General features: G+C 41.6%; 1 protein-coding gene across 1 annotated transcript in view; it reads left to right on the forward strand.

Annotated features, from left to right (window-relative positions):
• meis1b (Meis homeobox 1 b) overlaps positions 1-18279 on the forward strand; it is a 98341-nt gene that overhangs the window by 34038 nt on the left and 46024 nt on the right. The window contains exon 8 of the mRNA XM_041789093.1: positions 8453-8598. Coding sequence (XP_041645027.1) covers positions 8453-8598 — 146 coding nt within the window. The remainder of the gene's footprint in view (positions 1-8452; positions 8599-18279) is intronic.

The raw sequence follows: 18279 nt of genomic DNA on the forward strand, positions 1-18279 counted from the left end.
TCCCCCTTTAACTATCACACACTCATGCTGAAGTGGTTTGGCAGACGAGCAAGAACACTCTTTCTGTCACATAAAGCTTTTAGTGTTGGTATCTTTCCTGGTTTTAATAAAAAAATGTCATTTTGACTAAGTGCTGCGGTGACTAATTCAGAGCTAATCGCTCCTTGAGCAGTCAGCGTACACAAGCATTCACACAAGAAGTTACCTTTTCCCCCCCTCAACTATCACATAGTCATGCCAAAGCAGGTCAGCAGAAGAGTGAAACATCTTTCCCAACATGAAAAGTTTATATGGTTGTTTTTTATTCTTTGTCATACAGAAATGTGGCCCAGTTCAGGTGAAACAGGGGCTAACGCTAAATGTGCAGTATTTAGAGTAGTGGAGGCAGCCATTAGAGGGCATTCAGTCCCCCTAAACCCCACCCATAGTGTAACTCTGTATGTATGGCTCTAGTTAACACAGTGGAGGCAGCCATCACTGCCAGCATTCAGTACAAGCAAACGCAACTCTGTTATGTTAGGGCCTTCAAAATAGCATCACTCAGTCAGTCAGTCAGACAGGGACAGAGCCATCTGTAGGGCTGACCTCAGCGGTCAGCCAAAAACAGTATAGTCAGATACATTTAATATATGGCACATAACCTGAGCATTTGACTTATGCTTTCAATAACCTCATGAATGAGATAAGTGATCCATGTTTTTTGTTTTTCTGTTGTTAGTTAAACACATTCTCCTGCTCCTGCTTCCTGCTCTCTTATCATCACATCCCCACGAGTGAAATAATTGCTCTTAACTTTGGCTCAAATTCATGCAACAAGTCTCCGGTGTGCTTTAATTACAAAAAAGCCTTGCAAATGACTCACCAGTTAAGTGTCATTATTGAATCTGTCAGTGCTGATTCACAAAACTGTCATCAGTCAAAGTACCTGGCTTTGTTGTTGCAAGAAGCTCATTATTTACTGTAATTACTTGAATGCAATTGTCTTTGATTACAGGAAGTAATTACTTAGCTCTCCCCTGATTGTGTAACTTGCAAGCCTCAGTTTTTCTTTTGTAATAATGACAACTTTCTTTAATCTTTGTGTTCATTATATTGTAGTCAATGTGCGTTCTCTAAAGCTTAGTGTTTGCTTCTGAGTGATAAGTTCCAAATGCGTTGGCTGAAGTTGAAAATAATTGAGTGTCTCTCTGGCAAAGGCAGGAAAAAAAGTCTAGACGAGTCATACTGTTTTGTCCACAGCGCATGTCATTATGCGCAGAATAGTGGAGGGGATTTCTCTCGCCCTGAATAAAAGAGAGCCGAAACTGCATTGGTCACAGAGAGTGTTTTGTATTGAAGTGAGTGAGTGTGTGTGTTGGTTTTAAACACTTTGCTCGTCATAATTGGAAAGTTGCCTCATGGAAGATCCTCAGAAACGGCTGCATGCAAGTGTGTGTTAGCAGTAAGGGGAGAGATGCTTTCGAAAATGTGCCCCTAGTTGGGAATTGTGTTGCAAGGAATTTCTGCATGTTCAGAATTTTTGAAGGTGGGAGGGGCCTCTAGAGCCATGCAAAGGGAACCCCCTACTGCCTGCAAACCCCCCTATACTCCCCCTCCTCCAGTCTAGAGCTTATGAATGGCCTGAATACAATAAACGCCACTTTTTTCTCTCCCTCCCTCTTGCAAGCCCTTCTCTACCTCTCTGAGGATTTCTGGGAATGCAGTGTATGTGCATGTGTGTGTTTTGCATCAGAGGAAAATAGCAAGACGGAGAGCACTTTAGTGAATGTAAGACTGCACGTGCGTGCGTGGTTTATGTATCATGTTTTGAGTGCATTTCTGTGTGGGTGTGTGTATGAATTTCTTGCCAGCCAGTGCGGGATGTGTATATCCCATGTGGAACAGGATAGCAGGTCCCTGAGGCCTGGGCTTCGCCTGGTGCAGCCAACCCAGGGTCATGTGAGCTTTCTGGGGTGTGAAACTCTAGGAGTGGCCCATGAGAGATCAGCTCCGGGTCACTTGCACTCTCAAGGAAAGATCCCTTTCTTCATCTCTGGTAACAAACAGCCTGTGGAATAAATGCACTGTCATAAACGTAAAAGACTTGTCCCTCTTCTGTCTCTCTTTCCTTCTATCTGAACCGATAAAAACATCTCAGAAAACGTTTAGCCATCTGTGAGTGATTCCTGCCACAGGATCTGTCTCATGACATCTGGCACAAAGCTAATATTTATAACCCCTTTATTCTTGCTCTCAGCAGTGCTTCTATGAATGAACAAAAATTACATGAAAGCTAAATGCCATTATTCTTTTGCATAGTGCTAGGAGCGACGTGTCAGATGAGATCACTGTTCGCAGATGACTGACTGGTGTGTTCACGGTTGTTAATTTGCCAGGCAGCAGAAAAATGGCTGACACCTCGGAATGGCACGCTCGCCCTGTGTAGAGGGGGCAGGTAGTACCAATCTGTGTCTTACACTGAGAGATGGTTCATAATCAGATCATAACAGATTAGCCTAGATACTGCTTGATAATGTCAGGGTATGCCTTGAGACAGAGAGATGTAGAGAAGTGATGAAGACACATGACAAAGAGATAAAGAGAGGAGAGGCAGCATCATTAGGAGCCACTAGTTGAAGAGGACAAGGATATTAAACATTGAGGGCCAAGTTTAAATGCATCTATACTTACATTTGATAAGTGCAGAATTAATTCTTTTTTGTTGGTTGGTTTACAAAGGACACAAAAATCCCTCACATTACACTCCAGATACCCTCCATGCAACCACCCACTCCAGCAGACAGGGAACGAGAAGAAAAGTAATGAAGTAGGAAAGACAGGAAAGCACAAATGAAACATGAAGTGGTGGAAAAACTCGAATAAAAGCCATTGAAGCTGAATGAGCATAGAAGCAAGGGCCTGTTTAGCTAATGCTAACGAAGCTAGTGAAAATGCATGAAAAAAGCTAACCTAGATTTTACGTCATTATCTGTTTGCTCACAGTGTGTATGTGAGAGTGTATACAGCGTGTGAGGGGACTGATAAAATATTCCTTCCCTTGGTTGGCCCCGGGGCATTTCAACTGCCCCTGGCTCCTTCCAGTCACTGGCCTGCTCCCTAATTGCCACATACACACACTCATGGGCACACACACACAACATTCAGAGCCTCTGTGGCTGGAAACACACACACATAAAGAAAGACGGAGATAGACACACACACGTACAGACCAATGCACATCCATGCATGCATGCATTCTTCACACACGAACATGCACCCCCTCCATCCTGCATTGATTCACCCCCTCCCCTCCCCCCACCCAGCCCCTCCTTTTACTAGTTGCAAAGATGTTGTCATGGCTGATCAGTGGACCAGGCTTCGAGTTGTGCCTGTGGCTTTTTTACTCGTGGGGTGACTGGAGTATGCTAGCCTAGCCTAGCTCTGCTGATGCTCTTAATGAGCAATGCAGCCTGTGTATAAACTCTGTCTGACTGGTTTGTTGGCTGACTGACTTACTGGCTGCTTGACTAGTTTTCCAACTGACTGGATTATTGGTGGAAGGTTGTTTTGTTTGTTAGTAGTCTGACTTGGTGGCTTTATTGACTTACTAGCCACCTGGCTAAGTAGATAGTTTACCACTTTCATCATTGAACCACTGGATTGTCAACTTTTTGTCTGTTGACTCAAGGACAGGGGTGCACAATATTGGTGATATTTGCATGCTGATATTTACAAAATAATTTTAGCCAATACCAATAATTTGCATAATTTGAAACCACTGATTCTCCAGTTTTATTCCACACCAGCAGAAAAACAATGGCTTTGCAATGGAAACACTTTCTTTCCATTGATGCCTTGCCAAATAAGAAGGTATCATACTGATTATATTGTGCATCCCTAATCAGGGCTCACTGTACTGTGAAAAAAAACAAACAAAACAAAACAGATATTGCGTAATTTAGGACATGATGAGCAAATACACCAATACACCTGAAGTTTCCTGCCATTTGAAGCATGCTAGCAACTAGCCCTGAAACACTATGGAACAAAAAAGACATAATCTCATCTTTTGAGTATGCCAAAGGTGCTTGAGAGAACACAAAAACACAACAGCATCTTAGTTGTAAATGCCAGATTAGGGTTATTCCTATGTGGCTAACATAACTGGCACTGTGGGCATAAAAATATTACTAATTAGTTGAACTGACTACAAATATTGGTACCAAATAGCAACGATTGAAAACTCAAATGTTTTCAGTGGCTAATTGTGCACATCCTTGAGAGAAGTCTCCAGAAAACCATCAAAAACAGTTATTCTTCAGCTTTTACAGAAGTCTGATGTTCAAATAAAGGCAGACAGCAGGACTTTACTTTCTTCATAGATTTCAATTGCCTTGGGGTGCAAATGGATTAGTGGTTCAGGCGCGCCCCATGTACTCTGTTGGCCTGGGTTCAAGTCCAGCCTGTGGCTCCTTTCCTACATGCTTCCCCCCACTCTCTAATCCCTGTTTCCCACTCTTTCCACTGTCCTCCTTGATGAAAAAAGGCATTAAATGCCCAAAAATATACCTTAAAAAATTTATTTATTTTATTTAACCTTTATTTAACCAGGATTTATTCCCACTGAAAATACAAAGATTGTAATCGCATTTTTGGCATCGAAAATGTCAACTTAAATTCAAAAGACTCTCTGCCTTGCAATGAACATGATCAAACTGACTTACATGAGTTTTTCCTCCTTTACAGTTTCCTTTAAAGTAGCATGAATGTCCAATATCCCTTCCTCCCATCCCTCTCTTCCCTACTACTTTCACTATCTTTCATTCACTTTCTTTTCGTGTTTACCCCCACATCTCTCTCACAAACTGAGGAAACACCATTGACATTTCCTCAACATGGCTGCCAGACACAGCTTCAACACCTTTTCTGCTTCACTCTTCCTCTCTTCCATAATCTCTCTTTTTTCCCTCTCCTCCTGCCTCCTGCTCTCCCCTCAGCTTGCCGGGGCTATAGCAAAGCAGAAATTAGCCCCAGACCTTGCAGAGGTGATTGGTATCAAATTGCAGTGAAAATGGAAATGCCAATAAAATTGACGGCCCTTTTCTAGCTCGCCTCTTTCCTTTTGCCCCTCTAGGTAAAGCTAATGTCTATAGGCCAGACTTATTTAAAAGCTTCTGAGGATAGTAGAAAGAAAGGGATGTATTTTGGCGGTGAGGTTTCACCTTTCTGGTTACTTCACTCTTAGACTACTAATTTAATTTCTGCTCCATTATTTTTGGGGATGTTTGTAGGAGATCTTGGTGATAAGCATATATATATATATATATATATATATAGTATTGGACTGTGATATAAGAAAGCCTTGGCATGTATTAAATTATTGATTATGAGAGGTTCTATATGGTTATGGCTAAGAGTCTTAAAGATCATAGTTGCTGCTTACATTTCATTTTATTCACCACATATCAATAGATATGATGCAGTACTGCACAATATGTCCAATATGTTGCAGTATAATGTTCTACTATATGAGGCAGGGGCAGCCTAAAGGTTAGAGGGCAATCTTTGGACTAATCCTATTTCTTTAAGAGTAAAAAGAAAGATAAAAACATGACACAGACAGCATACTTGATAAAAAGCTGGAAAATTTGCAGCCCAATGACCAAAGAGGATTCAGATGAGATGGAATAGTGTAATTGAAGTGGTAAGAGTATCATTACCACACCCAAAATCATGCAGCACTATTAATCGCTAATTTACTCTCTTTGTTTCTCCATTTCTTCTTACCCTTTCTCTTTTTGCCCCTCTCTCCATGCTTCTCACGATTTCTTACCTCTTCCTGAGGCTGCCCGCTCGCCCACTCCCTCTCTTGCTCACTTGCATTCACACTCACTCCCTCACTTGCTCTCTAACTCGCTCACTCGCTCGTGATCCGAGCGAGCGGGTACTCCGGCCGGTTCGCTTCTGTTTTCCCAACTCGCATGGGACGAGCCCCTAGGTTTGTTATTGTAGGCTTTGCTGAACATGAGCCGGTCTTTACGACGGATTGAAAGCATTTGCTTCCAATGAAAATCTGGTCTAAGATTACAGGGCCTCGACTCGGCTCACCCCTGCTTTTCCAGCAGGCAGGCGGGATGTAGTGGAAATAGAGAGAGAGAGAGAAAGAGAGAGGGGAAGAAGGAGGGAGGGGTGTGTGGATTTTAGCCCTGAAACAGTAGGCAGAAAAAGCTGACTTGTTAAGCCCAGGCTGCATTTGTCCCGGGCTAATGATGTAACTGAAGCCTGCAATGTGAGTGTGTTTTTCAGACAGGAAGACATCTAGAAGCTGGGTGTAAGGAGTGGATTATTTGAATATGTATTTCAGGGGTTTGTATGAGCGATGAGCTGAAAAACAATGAGAAAAGAGTAATTTATTAATCATTTATTTAAGTTTTTATTTAAATAATAAAGGCCTGGTTTATTATTTTCTTCTTTTAGATTTAGAAATTGCTTGTGATTTTTTTCTCCAGAATATTCTGACATTTCAAAAGACTAAAAAGTAAATAAATTGATCCGAATATTAATCAGCACATCTTGAATGTATAAGTCAGTGCTTTCAGGACTACATGATTGGAAAACTGAATACATGAGATTAGAAATGTGCATTCAAATGTACTTTACATTTATTTTTCAAGAAGGAAATTCTTCATTTTCCAGTTACTTTCCTCACCCAGTAAGAAGTTGCTGATTCTCAAAGGCACTTGAACCTTGAAGGTCTAAACTCTGACCATTTTGTGGTCCTACAATAGCCTGCACCCTGCACCCTGCTTTACATGCATTTGTGCATTATTAATGTGCATTGGTTGGTGTTTGAATCAGAATCACACCCCTTTATGAAAAAGCAAGCGCTTGTTTTATCCCTCCCCCATCCTCTGCAGCGTCACCTCCACTTCCACGCGAGGTTCATTAGAAAGCCTTCAATATGTGTGCATATGTATCTCCTTCTGCCAGAACAGTCGGAGCGAGAGGGAGAGAGTGAGTGAGAGCTAGCAGAGAGTGTTGTTTCGTATGGATCGTTGAGAGCCTCTCTCTCCTAATGGTGTATATAATTCAGGTGCCCTCCAGGCATGCTTTCAGGAATTCTTTTGCCTGAGGTAATGGGGAGCAAAGGCCTGGGTTTTAGGCCCTTGATTATTCCATTGATGTGGCAGGCTGGAAAAAAGTCATCTCCAACCGGATTAGCGCCAACATCCCCATTAATTATCGATGAATCGGGGGCTTAGGGTTTAGCTAGGTGCTGGGTGTCGCCCTCTGTAAGTTAGCGGAGTACGGGGCCCGCTCAGAATGCAGTTATCTCCTCTCACCACAGTGAATAGACCGGGAAGCTTTAGAAGAGCTTTGTGTGTAATCAATAAATAACTGGATCCAATTCTGTGCACAGCTTCAGCATCTCTTATTTTTCTTCCTCCTCACTTCACTTGAGAGAGGCGAAACGGGACAAAAGTCAGTTATCAGGCGCTGAAATTTCCAGCAGTGAGGGCGCCACTTGTTTACCTCGCCTCATGTTTCTTTTATGATTATCAAGGGGGGGGGGGCTCGCATTTTTGAATAATGATAATAACAATTAGGCTTTTCACAGCCTCAGATTTGGAGAGCCTCTTTCTGTGCACTGGAGCTGTATAGAAAGCGTACAGTAATTGGGTAGTTTTGAATATGTGCTGTGTGGGTTCATGTTGAGTCTGAATACAGAGAAAAGGCCCGCAGAGTGCCTTCCTTTCACTTTTCCCCTTCAGTGTTCAAATACTCTAAGCTGTCTCCCCTTAGGTGAGGTTAACTGGCCTTAATGGAGCCTTATCGAAGCCCTACAGGTTGCTGTAAGCAGCCATGACGCCATTGTTATGAAAAGCAGCTAGCTTTGTTAGCGCTGTTTGTGCCTCTGACTTTCTTTTTTCCACCTATTTTCCTTTTATTTTCCCGCTTCCCCCTCCTGCAACCTCCCCTTTTGTAGTGCCGTGTTACTCTTTCCACCTCAGGTAAAATGGCAGAATGCGCTGGGGCGACGCTTCAATAACTATTTTCCCCTCAGGATAATAAAGACTAAATCTCTCTGTCATTTTCAATTCTGCGCAGGCTAGGATGGGAGAGTGGGGAAATGCGACCTTACAAGTCCTTTGTGCTCTCCTTCTGCCTCTCTTTCTAGCGGAAAGATGCGAGCGCTCTCTGTGTTTTCAAGTGACGGGGGGAGAAAAATGAAAGGCAGGGTTATTTATAAATGTATTAAAAATGAATGCATTTATGAGGTGCTGTTTTCCAGCCATTCTCTGCTTGCCATTGTTGTGTCTCTATACCCCTCCGTCTGTGCATACAAAGCCCTCCAGAATTCCTTCGAAATCGTATTTATTCCTTTTGACTGCTGAGGCGCGGCGAATGCTGGGAGTAAACAAACTGTGTGTCTGATCTGCGCTGTCTCTTCCTGTTTCTTGTCATGTGACAGGTGATGGCCTGGACAACAGCGTAGCCTCACCGAGCACAGGGGACGACGATGACCCGGATAAAGAAAAGAAACGCAACAAGAAGAGGGGGATCTTCCCTAAGGTGGCCACCAATATAATGAGAGCATGGCTCTTCCAGCACCTAACAGTGAGTTGAATGAAGCAGTTAAAGTTCATGGTTGCTCTCAGTTTCACATAATCTGTTCACTTCTCACAGCTGCAGGCTTTCTTAGTCCTCTACACATCCACCAGCTCTTATTTTTCTATCTTTCTTACCCTGTTCCTGTCTTATTTGACACAAAAAACTTGAACAGAAAGGAACACAATGTGTGCACAGCCTCTGACACTCACACATCACGAGAAACCCCTCTCTTATCCTCAATGTATCCCTGTTCGTAGGGTGAACACTTCAAAGACAGAGGCCTGTGTAATCTGCCAGCCATCTCTGCAGCCTGCGCTCTTGCTCCTCTTCTGCTGAAACTGAATAAGGTTGAAGCCGAGGAGAGACGCCCCTGGCCATAACTGCACATACATAGATGAATCTTATTAAGAACAAATCTGTCATTATTTAACAGATGCCTGAGATGCTGCAAAGGCCTGTGGTTTGGCTTTATTTTCTCTGAATTATCACAAGGATTACCAACGCCTTAAGCGCCAGCTGACAACATCACACATGGTCTGAGGGGGAATAGTGTGGGAAAATATACAATGTACCAGTGAGCTGACAGTAAATAGAAGGCTGACTTTAAACAGCTTTTACAATATCACATACAGCTTAACGCCAACATTTTTGAATAGCACACCAAAGCAAACATACAAGAAAACATATTCTGAGAGTTGTAAAGCAAGAGGAGTGTATTTAGTAGGACAAGAAAGTTTGCATTTTCATTGTTGCAGAATTTGCTCAGAGTCATTTGCTCTGCATTTCAGCTCTATAGAAATAAAGCTGCAGGAGTGTGGACAGTTCTTCAGAAAGTTAGTTTGATGACCCGTATCCCAAATAAGGCAGACAACCATATTAGCATGTTTTGAGCAAAGATATAGAGCATAATCAAATAACATTTATACTGCATTATACCGCTCTTATATGTTGTTTGTAGTAATGTGATCCTAATGACACGCTAATGTCAGAGGGATTAAACCTTGCCTCAAAGTTTGGTTGGCCCTACCTGCTTGGAAGAAAGTTCTGCCCTCCTCTCCTGAGAGGGGTGTAGTCACGGGCGGAGTCAGACAGCTCATTAACATATAAAGCCACAGACACAGAAGCAGCTTGTTCTGAGCAGGACTAAAACAGTGGGGGTTTTAGACCTACAAAAATCCAATACTGCAGTGTTTATTTCAGCAACAGACTTCACAGGCATATTTTTGGGACCTCTGAGACCAATGTAAACTTGTCTCAAAAGGGGTAGAATATGTCCCCTTTAAAACTCTAAATTGACATGCACTCTGAAATTATCATTATAAAACTTCTACCTTCATTGGGTATGAGCCCTGCACTTGCAGGAAAAGTGACTGAAGTGATTTTTCTCATGGGTTAGCCAATGTACCTGCAGTGTCAATCTTCAGTTAACGTATTGGGGAACATCTGTGGCTGTCTTAGTTAACCTTAGCTAAGGATAACACAGACAGTTAAGATTTTGAATAATAGAAAGAAGAACAAGCAAAAAAAAATGTTGCATGTTCATAGCAGCTTAAGAAGGACATTTTAATGGTATACCTGTAAAAATACAAACATGGCTGCTCTTGCACAAGTTGCACTGCTTCATAGAGGTTTAAAGTTTAAGAGCCTGAGATAATGATGCCATTACTGTGTTCTGAATTGAATTTCAATCTTGGAATTGAGTTGCAAAACTGACTCTAGCCAGCATTGCTTCACTCACATTCTGCTTGTGTCAGGAGTTTGTTTAGAGACATTGTTTGGCTGAGTGGGTGTTGGTTTGAGTTGCACAAACCAACAGAGGGAATGCAGAGTAATTTTGTTGTTGGATTATGGAGACAGCATCTTAACTTTTTTACTCAAGTATTCTTTGTAGTCTATGTTAATGGTATAAGTGGTATGCATGGTCTTGTTCAGTTTCAAACAGCGTTGAAGCCAATCAGAGCCTCTTTCTCCGCTCTATTGTGTTGTATTTGCAGAGATATACAGGAGAGTGCAGAAAATCCGCACACATGCACACATCTCACAAGACTTCCCATATTTTTGTTTCATTTTGTACTCTACCTTTTCCATCTGACCCTCAACACCTCCTTCCCAAAACCACCAAGCTCTCCTTCAACTCACACACATCATCATCATCACACATACACACTAACCTCTCCTCCAACTCCCTGACCTCAACCCATACACCTCCCTGAAACCTTCAGGGCTATAGAGAAAAGGTGTTTGAACATACACACATCCCATCCGTGGAATTACAACAACACACCTAGAGTGTCATATTACAGCGTGAGATGGGCTTATGGGAGAATTGTGCTCCCTTAGATCTGAAACAGTGGGAAGTTTATACTCAGTGTTAAGGGAGAAGAGGAGGAGGAGGAGATGTTGATAAGGAGGATGCAACTTTTTCTTTTTCCCCCATGTGGGAAGAAACTGGACTAAAACACACATACATGCAGGCACATAATGGCATATTGGGTACATTGTGGCACTAAACAGAGCTAGAGTTTTCAGAAATGGAAAAAAAAAATCTCTTCCAGTATGTTTACCACTTCAGCAAAGCCAAATAGAAACAGCTGGAGAGGACGAACATCCTCTGTGTTTATGGGAAATGTGGTCTTAATTCTAAGAATCACTTGCATTAACAATACCACTGGTTACAGATAAATGCTGGAGGTGGTCTCATGTGTTTACACCCATCATTCTTGTCACTATTAATTCAATCACCACATGTCTATGTTTATAAATGCTACACGTAGCACCTCTAATGGAGAAACATTTACAGTATCTCTTACACTGGCAGTTTTCCTCTTCTAAACAGGGACAGCTGATCCAACATCGTCAGCTGGCCTGCCTTTGTTTCACAGAAAGACGAAGGATGTGAGTCTGGCTTCTTAGAGATAGACACAATGCCAATTAGCCACACATATACACACACATATTCAGAGGGCTGCGGAGTAACACAAAGGAGACTGGTATTTGTCAAGTATGATAAACATGCAGGAGTTTGACAGTGGAGACACAATGGGACACAACAGAACAATGAAACAGAATGGGGTAGAAGTTTGTGTACCCACCTTAGTGCATTTCCTGTTTTTTTCGCCCTCACACTCGCTGCCTCAGGGGAGTTCCTGTTGTGCTGGAGCAGAAAGGGGAAGGTGGGTGGCAAACTCAGGCTGCACCAGGAGCGACCCAGCGGGGTAGGTAGTAGGTGGCGTACATACATATGGCTGCTTTTTTAGAGTGTTTTTGAAGTTATTTCCTTATCTTTTATCATGTATCCATCAGTGATGTTAATTTCCACATAGATGAAAGACAAAGGTTTTAAAGCAGAAAGTAGCACTTTTATTTAAAGATGCTGGAGAAAGTTGTAGTTACCTGCTATCATAGTCTTAATAAAGTATGACTAGGAGAAGAAGTAGAGTTTGGAGTCAGAAATGTAGAACTTTATTAATCCCCAAAGGAAATTCTTGTGTCAAGTTGCTTCAACATTACAGTACAAGGGTAACACCAAAAAGCATCAAATACAAAAGTAACTCAGATTTCTACAAAGTAATGCCAATTGAATAGAAATGTGTAAGGTTAAATAAGTGACTGCATAAATATTCACCTACTTCAAGCCAGTATTTAGTAGATGCGCATTTGGCTACAATCACAGCAGTGAGTCTGTGTGGATAGGTCTCACACATCTTTTCTCTGAGTTGTTTAGAGTGTTCTTTTGTCTTCATGGTGTAATGGTAGCCAGGAATACTGATTAGCCAGTGACTGGACCTTCCAGACACATGTGTCTTTATAGGAAAATCACTCGTGACACATTCACTGCACTCAGGTGATCCCCATTTCACTAATTATGAGACTACTAGCACCAATTTTCTGGACCTCTGGTGAATTAGGTCAGTCACTTTAAAGAGGATGAATATTTATGCCATCACTTATTTTACATTACATATTTTTTGTGTAATTTATTTAAAAAAACCCAAACTATATCGACCATGATTGATTTATAAAATCAGTAAAAGAGTAAAACATCTAAGGGGATGAATACTTTTTATAGTCACTGTAACATGTGCAGTGACAAGTTAGGTTGTACAGAATATGTGATGATGACGACAGCCGCAGCTCTCTGACTTCTCTCCAACACGCCCAATGAGCTCATATGTTGTGGGACAAGTTCATCGGAAGAATTTGGCTGTCTCAGCCTGGAGAGGCTACAAACATTAGCTTTTACCGCCTGTCACCAATGGCTGACCCACACCACTCACTGCCAGCTTGACATGTTGCTGTAAACTTGGTAGGGAACCAAAATAAAGGAGGAGGGGGGCTTTTCCACTGGTGTCCTCATCTCACTTTAATGTTTGGCATTCTTAAACATCTGGTGCGACTGCAGTCACTACAGTCAGTGACTCTTGATGAGAGATGAACAAATATGCTTTTACCCAGAAGTGAGGTTATGATTCATTTCATACAATTTTTTTCAGTTTTTATATGGAAATACCAAAAAATGTTATGCTCAACATTATAATTTACTATGTAGAAATAATTCTTTACAGATTGCATAACTGGCAAAGCTGGCCCTCTGCCTTGTATTACAACCAAAGAGACAACTCATGAGATAAAGAAATAGCTCATACCCACTCTCTGCCCCCCCCCCATTGTGCAGTTAGAATACACTCACCCCCACCTCTGAGGCCCTCCCTCCTCTCAAATGGTATTTTCTTGTTTAATTTAACAAGAAATGAGTAGTAAATGAAAGCTCAGGCCTCAAATCCCCAACGCGCCCCATGCTCTCCTCTCCACTCCCCTATGAAAAGGCAATTTGTGAAATTATGTGATAGAGTAATTAGATGGAATTCACCCCCACCTCCCTGCTACACACACCACCCATATCCCCAGTTAGATTGTTGCCTTGCTGAACCCAAGTCGAGGTGTGTGTGCAGAATGAAAGTGCAAGGGGGAGGGTTTGGCATTCAGAGTGTTAGCATCGGTATATTAGCCTGGCAGACTGGGACACACACACTCTCATACACATTATCACTAACAGTCTCATTCTGGCTCTCCTCCCCTCCTATTTGTACACAGACTCAGTGTAACGAGGGGCAGCCGTGATCGCAGCTCATAAAAGAAGCCAACCCGCAAACCCTCAATGAGCTGCTTTTTTTCCTCCCCCTCCTCCTTTCTCCACTTAAAACGTGTAAAATGCACAGAGAGAGGGAGAGAGTATAAAAAATCCAACTGGAAGGCATAATCCCCCGTTAATACAATTAGAGGCTAATTTAACCGCTCGTGTACGCAGATGTAGCAGAGCTGGTGGAGCGCTCGTACCCCCCTTGGAAATGTTTTTTTTCTATTTTTTTTCAACACAGCAGCGTGCAGCAGGGTTTTTAACAGAAACAGGTGTGAAAGGCAATATAATTCATTTCTGCGCTGGCAGAGGAGGCCAGGAGGTGCACTGTTGCTGCTGGTGGAGGAATCCAGGGAGGGAGGGGTGAAAGGAGGTGATGGATGGGTAGATGAATGGATAGACTGAAAAATGAAAAAGTGGATACTTCCTTGTATCCTGATGTAACTCTGATACTTGGAAAGCAACAAGATCAAGGATGGTGTTGCAAATTATCAACAATTTCTATGTAATTTCATCCCACTTTTGCAGAAACTTTAAGCAGACATGCTTTTATTTGTTATTTTCCTCCTAATAATGAGTAAGCTCCATTTTTGTCTTGAGCGCTTAACTCATTTGTCTTCATCTCACCAAGATAACTTTGGTTTTTCTGTCATAACTTTATTTCTTAAGATCTTGGGAAAATGACAGATGCAAACCAGCATCGTTATCCTGTGATAATGGCATTAATAAGTCGAGATCTCAAGAGAACAACCAAAATGCTAATTGTCACAGAAAAATAGAGGAAAATAAAATGAAATGGTGCATGTCCTGTGAGGCCTTATACATATTTTGATGACAGCATCAGGAAATATCCCAACAGTTTAGTCATTTTTATTTGATTGTCATAAAGTGACTCACTGTTCTGTTTCTAATAGAAACTCGATAATCGGTGTAAAAACCCAGCAGATTTTAACTCCAGCATAGTGTAAACTGTAGAGTTGTAAGTTCCTGAAGTTCTCAGTCAAACATAAACCAGATATGTAAATCCTCATCTAAACATCAGAAGGGTGGGGAAGAAAACTTAGGAGGTTAGAGTTCAACGTTGCCTCAGATGTCATTAGTCTTCAGCTGTTTATTGCTTAAGCCTGAACATGTCAGCACCCTGCTCACCCGCGGCAATCCTCACCTGCTACAGCAGGCCAGGCATGGGAGAGTGGCCCACATTTTCTTTAGTCTTCAGTCTTAAGACAGTCGTTTTTATTATTTTTACTTTGGAGTTTTTCTCCTTGATGAAAGTTATAGTAAGAGGAAGGAGCAGAGGACAAAAGCTGTGTTCACATGGACACAAATAATGGGATTAAAAGGCAGATCAGAATAACACTTTATCCTCAATCTCATGGTACATGCAGAAAGAAATTTCATTATGAACTAGAGAGGTGGTTTGTGCTGATCTTCATTCCGATCAGTAGCTATGGTTATATGCGCAATTTTTTCATAATGCCATGAAATGTATTCTCATTGGAGATCTAAACTTCTCTGTTCACATGGATGTGAATCTGATCTGAGTAAGACTGCTCTGACAGGTACAGTATCGTCCCACTGGTTGAATCTCCCAAAAACTTGCAGTAGAGGAAGAAATTCTAATTTTCAGAAAGAGCCGGATCAGAGAATTGTATTCTGAATGAAGTGTTCATGTGAAGCATTTTTATTCAGATCAGGCATTTATTCCAAGTACAAGTGGTCCATGTAAACATCGCTAGTGTCTCTGGGTTGCAGTTGAACTACTCTTTTTTCATTTTTATTCTATTTTCATTTTAATATTTAACAACAATCCATTAAATGAATGGCATGCCTATGCTTAACCATTTGTCATTATATATATATGAAATCCACGTATTAATCAAACCCCAAGCTTGTTAAGAAGACCAGATTTTCATTTTCAAAGGGTATTGTCTATAATGGACAACCCCTGTTTGTGATCTGGTATATTAGTCTTTAGCCAGTTCTTAGTGATAGTTTCTTTGCCATTGCAAAGAGGATCTTACCAAGTGTTGATTTCCTCTATGCACAGATACTTCAAAATGACCTGAGTATAATCTCATGCCATGAAATAAAATATTTTATCAATTAAAAGAAACAAATATGACTTTAATATTTTTCATTACCAAAACAGCAAAAAGTACCTAGCTCTCATATGTTTACTGTAGAATAAGAGACAAAACAGAGGAAAAAGAGCCGTGCAGCACCAAAAAAATAAAAAATAAACATTTTTATGCTAAAAATGATGTGCCTAAGTATATTCCTTTATTTTTTACAGTGCTTTAGACACAATGCTTTAAATCAATACAAAGATCAGGTCATTATGACTGGCTTTTATCATGTGATTGTTGTTATGCTATCAAGCCTTAGTTGTCCTCTCCACAAATACAATTTCTCATGAGCAGCCATTCAAATAAACCATGCAAGTCTCCAGACGCCTTGTTAATAGCTTTAAAGAGACATCAAGAAGACAGCTTTAATGGGGAAACTTTTGCAGACTTTTTTTTATGTGCTTTTCATTTATTTATCCATAAATGAAAACAAAGGCACGATGGCTATTCTGATACTGTAAGGCAATACAGAAGCCTATGTGGCCTGGTGTCTCCGATTAGGTCTTAATTTAATCTAAGTGGCAGTCAGAATCTGAGGCGCCAGTGCATTAAGCATTTCAAAGAGGTCCTATGAGAGGACAGACAGACGGACAGATCTGCCAAAGGCCTGGCGTGACACTGTGATGAGACAGAGTGGCGCAGGGAAATAAGAGAACGAGTTCTTCTTATTTTCAGCATTTTTATTTGCTTTAAGGAGTTTAACTCTGGGAATGGATTTGGCTTTGGGCAGTGTGCTATTGTTTGTGTCTTTGAGAGCCTACTCTTGTGTGTTCATACAAGGAACATTTGGAAGAAAAGACTTGCACCAATCACAGGATCTTCAGTGTCAAAGAGGAGGCAGCTGAGTCAACCTGCCCACCCCCACAACACACACTCACACATACATTCACACACACTCATACTGTGCACCAACCCCCACGTTACCCCACACCTTGTAATGAAAACATCATCAATTATCCCTCTTGACAGGCCCCAGGGACCCAAGACAGGCCGCTCTCTTTGGGGGCTTCTCTTTGTGGACTGACCCTCACAGATACACACTCTTGAAACTCACACACTCTTTGCACCCATTTCTGTAGGCATGCATGTTTTTACTTTTAGTGTGTTTTAAAGGCTGATAGGCAGATGACCTGTTTTTCCAGGGTGAGTTGATAGCGGTCCATGGGAGTGGATGGTAGATAGTGGATAGCGGGCCATGTGGTGGAGGTGTAGGGGGTAAGAGGTGTGTCTGGATGTGTGAATGTATATGTGTATTGTTGTGGGGGTGTTGGTGCAGAGGGGGTGATGGTATGACCAGGGCAAAGGGAAGCCATCAGCCCTGACACAGACTCCTGAAAGGCCATCTGTTTCATGACTGATGGATGGAATGATGGATGGATGAGGAGATGAATTGATGGATAAAGGTAGAATACAGTGGATGGATAGAGATGGGTTCATGGCAGATGTTGCCCATTTGGAGTATAAAACCAATGTTCTTTTTGGCAATGAAAAGAAATCTTGGATGGTTAATCTGACCTCCTGGGTGTTTTTGACGGTATTCTTGGCCCTCCAGCTCCTATAGTCCCCCTACTGTGTTTTTTTTTCAATAATTGTTTTAAATTCAAACAACAGGTCAGTTTGCTAGTCAAGACAAGCATCTGTAAGCTGTGAATTCTGGAGAACATTTGGCTCTATCTCCATCCAAATGAACTTAAAAGAGTTAACAAAAGTTACATTCTTGTTTGAGTTATTGTAATCCATTGTCTATTGGTGTTGATCAGTCCTTGCTCCATCGCCTGCAGCTGGTCCACAGTGCGGCTGCATTCCTTCTAACTGGCAAGAGACACTGCAATGGCGTTACACCGGTTATAACTGCTCTCCACTGGCTTCCTGTCAGCTTCAGGATCCAGTTTAAGAGTCTGTCACTTGTTTGTAAAGCCATGCATGGGCTAAACAATACTTGTCTGAGTTGTTGCACCAACTTGCACATTTAAAATACTGTGGTCAGCACTCCAGTTGCTCCTGGATGCTCCAAGGTGCAGGCTTAAGCTCTGAAGTGACAGAGCATCAGTGGTGGCTGCTCCAAGATAGTGGAAAAATTGACCATACAGGAAATGCTGAATCCACTGAAAACTTTACATCTTTAAGACCCACCTGTTGGCATTGAGTACAACTTTAGCCTGATGTTTTGAGGGCTTTTTTTTTTTTTTAAATGTTCTTCTGTTTACTGTTTTATTGTTTCTTTTTTTTTATTTATATTTGATATTTTTGCAATGCTTTCAGCTTGCACAGCACTTTGGTCAACAGAGGTTGTCTTTGCTTTGACTTAGCAAAATACTTTAACCAATTCAAATCAGTATCCCATGATCCTTTGCTTTAGTTTTGTTGTAGTTTATCTATCTCACTTTAGACTTGCCAGTCCATCTTAATGCATTCATTCTC

Source organism: Cheilinus undulatus, linkage group 6, assembly GCF_018320785.1.
Source record: "Cheilinus undulatus linkage group 6, ASM1832078v1, whole genome shotgun sequence".
Taxonomy (NCBI): Eukaryota; Metazoa; Chordata; class Actinopteri; order Labriformes; family Labridae; genus Cheilinus; species Cheilinus undulatus.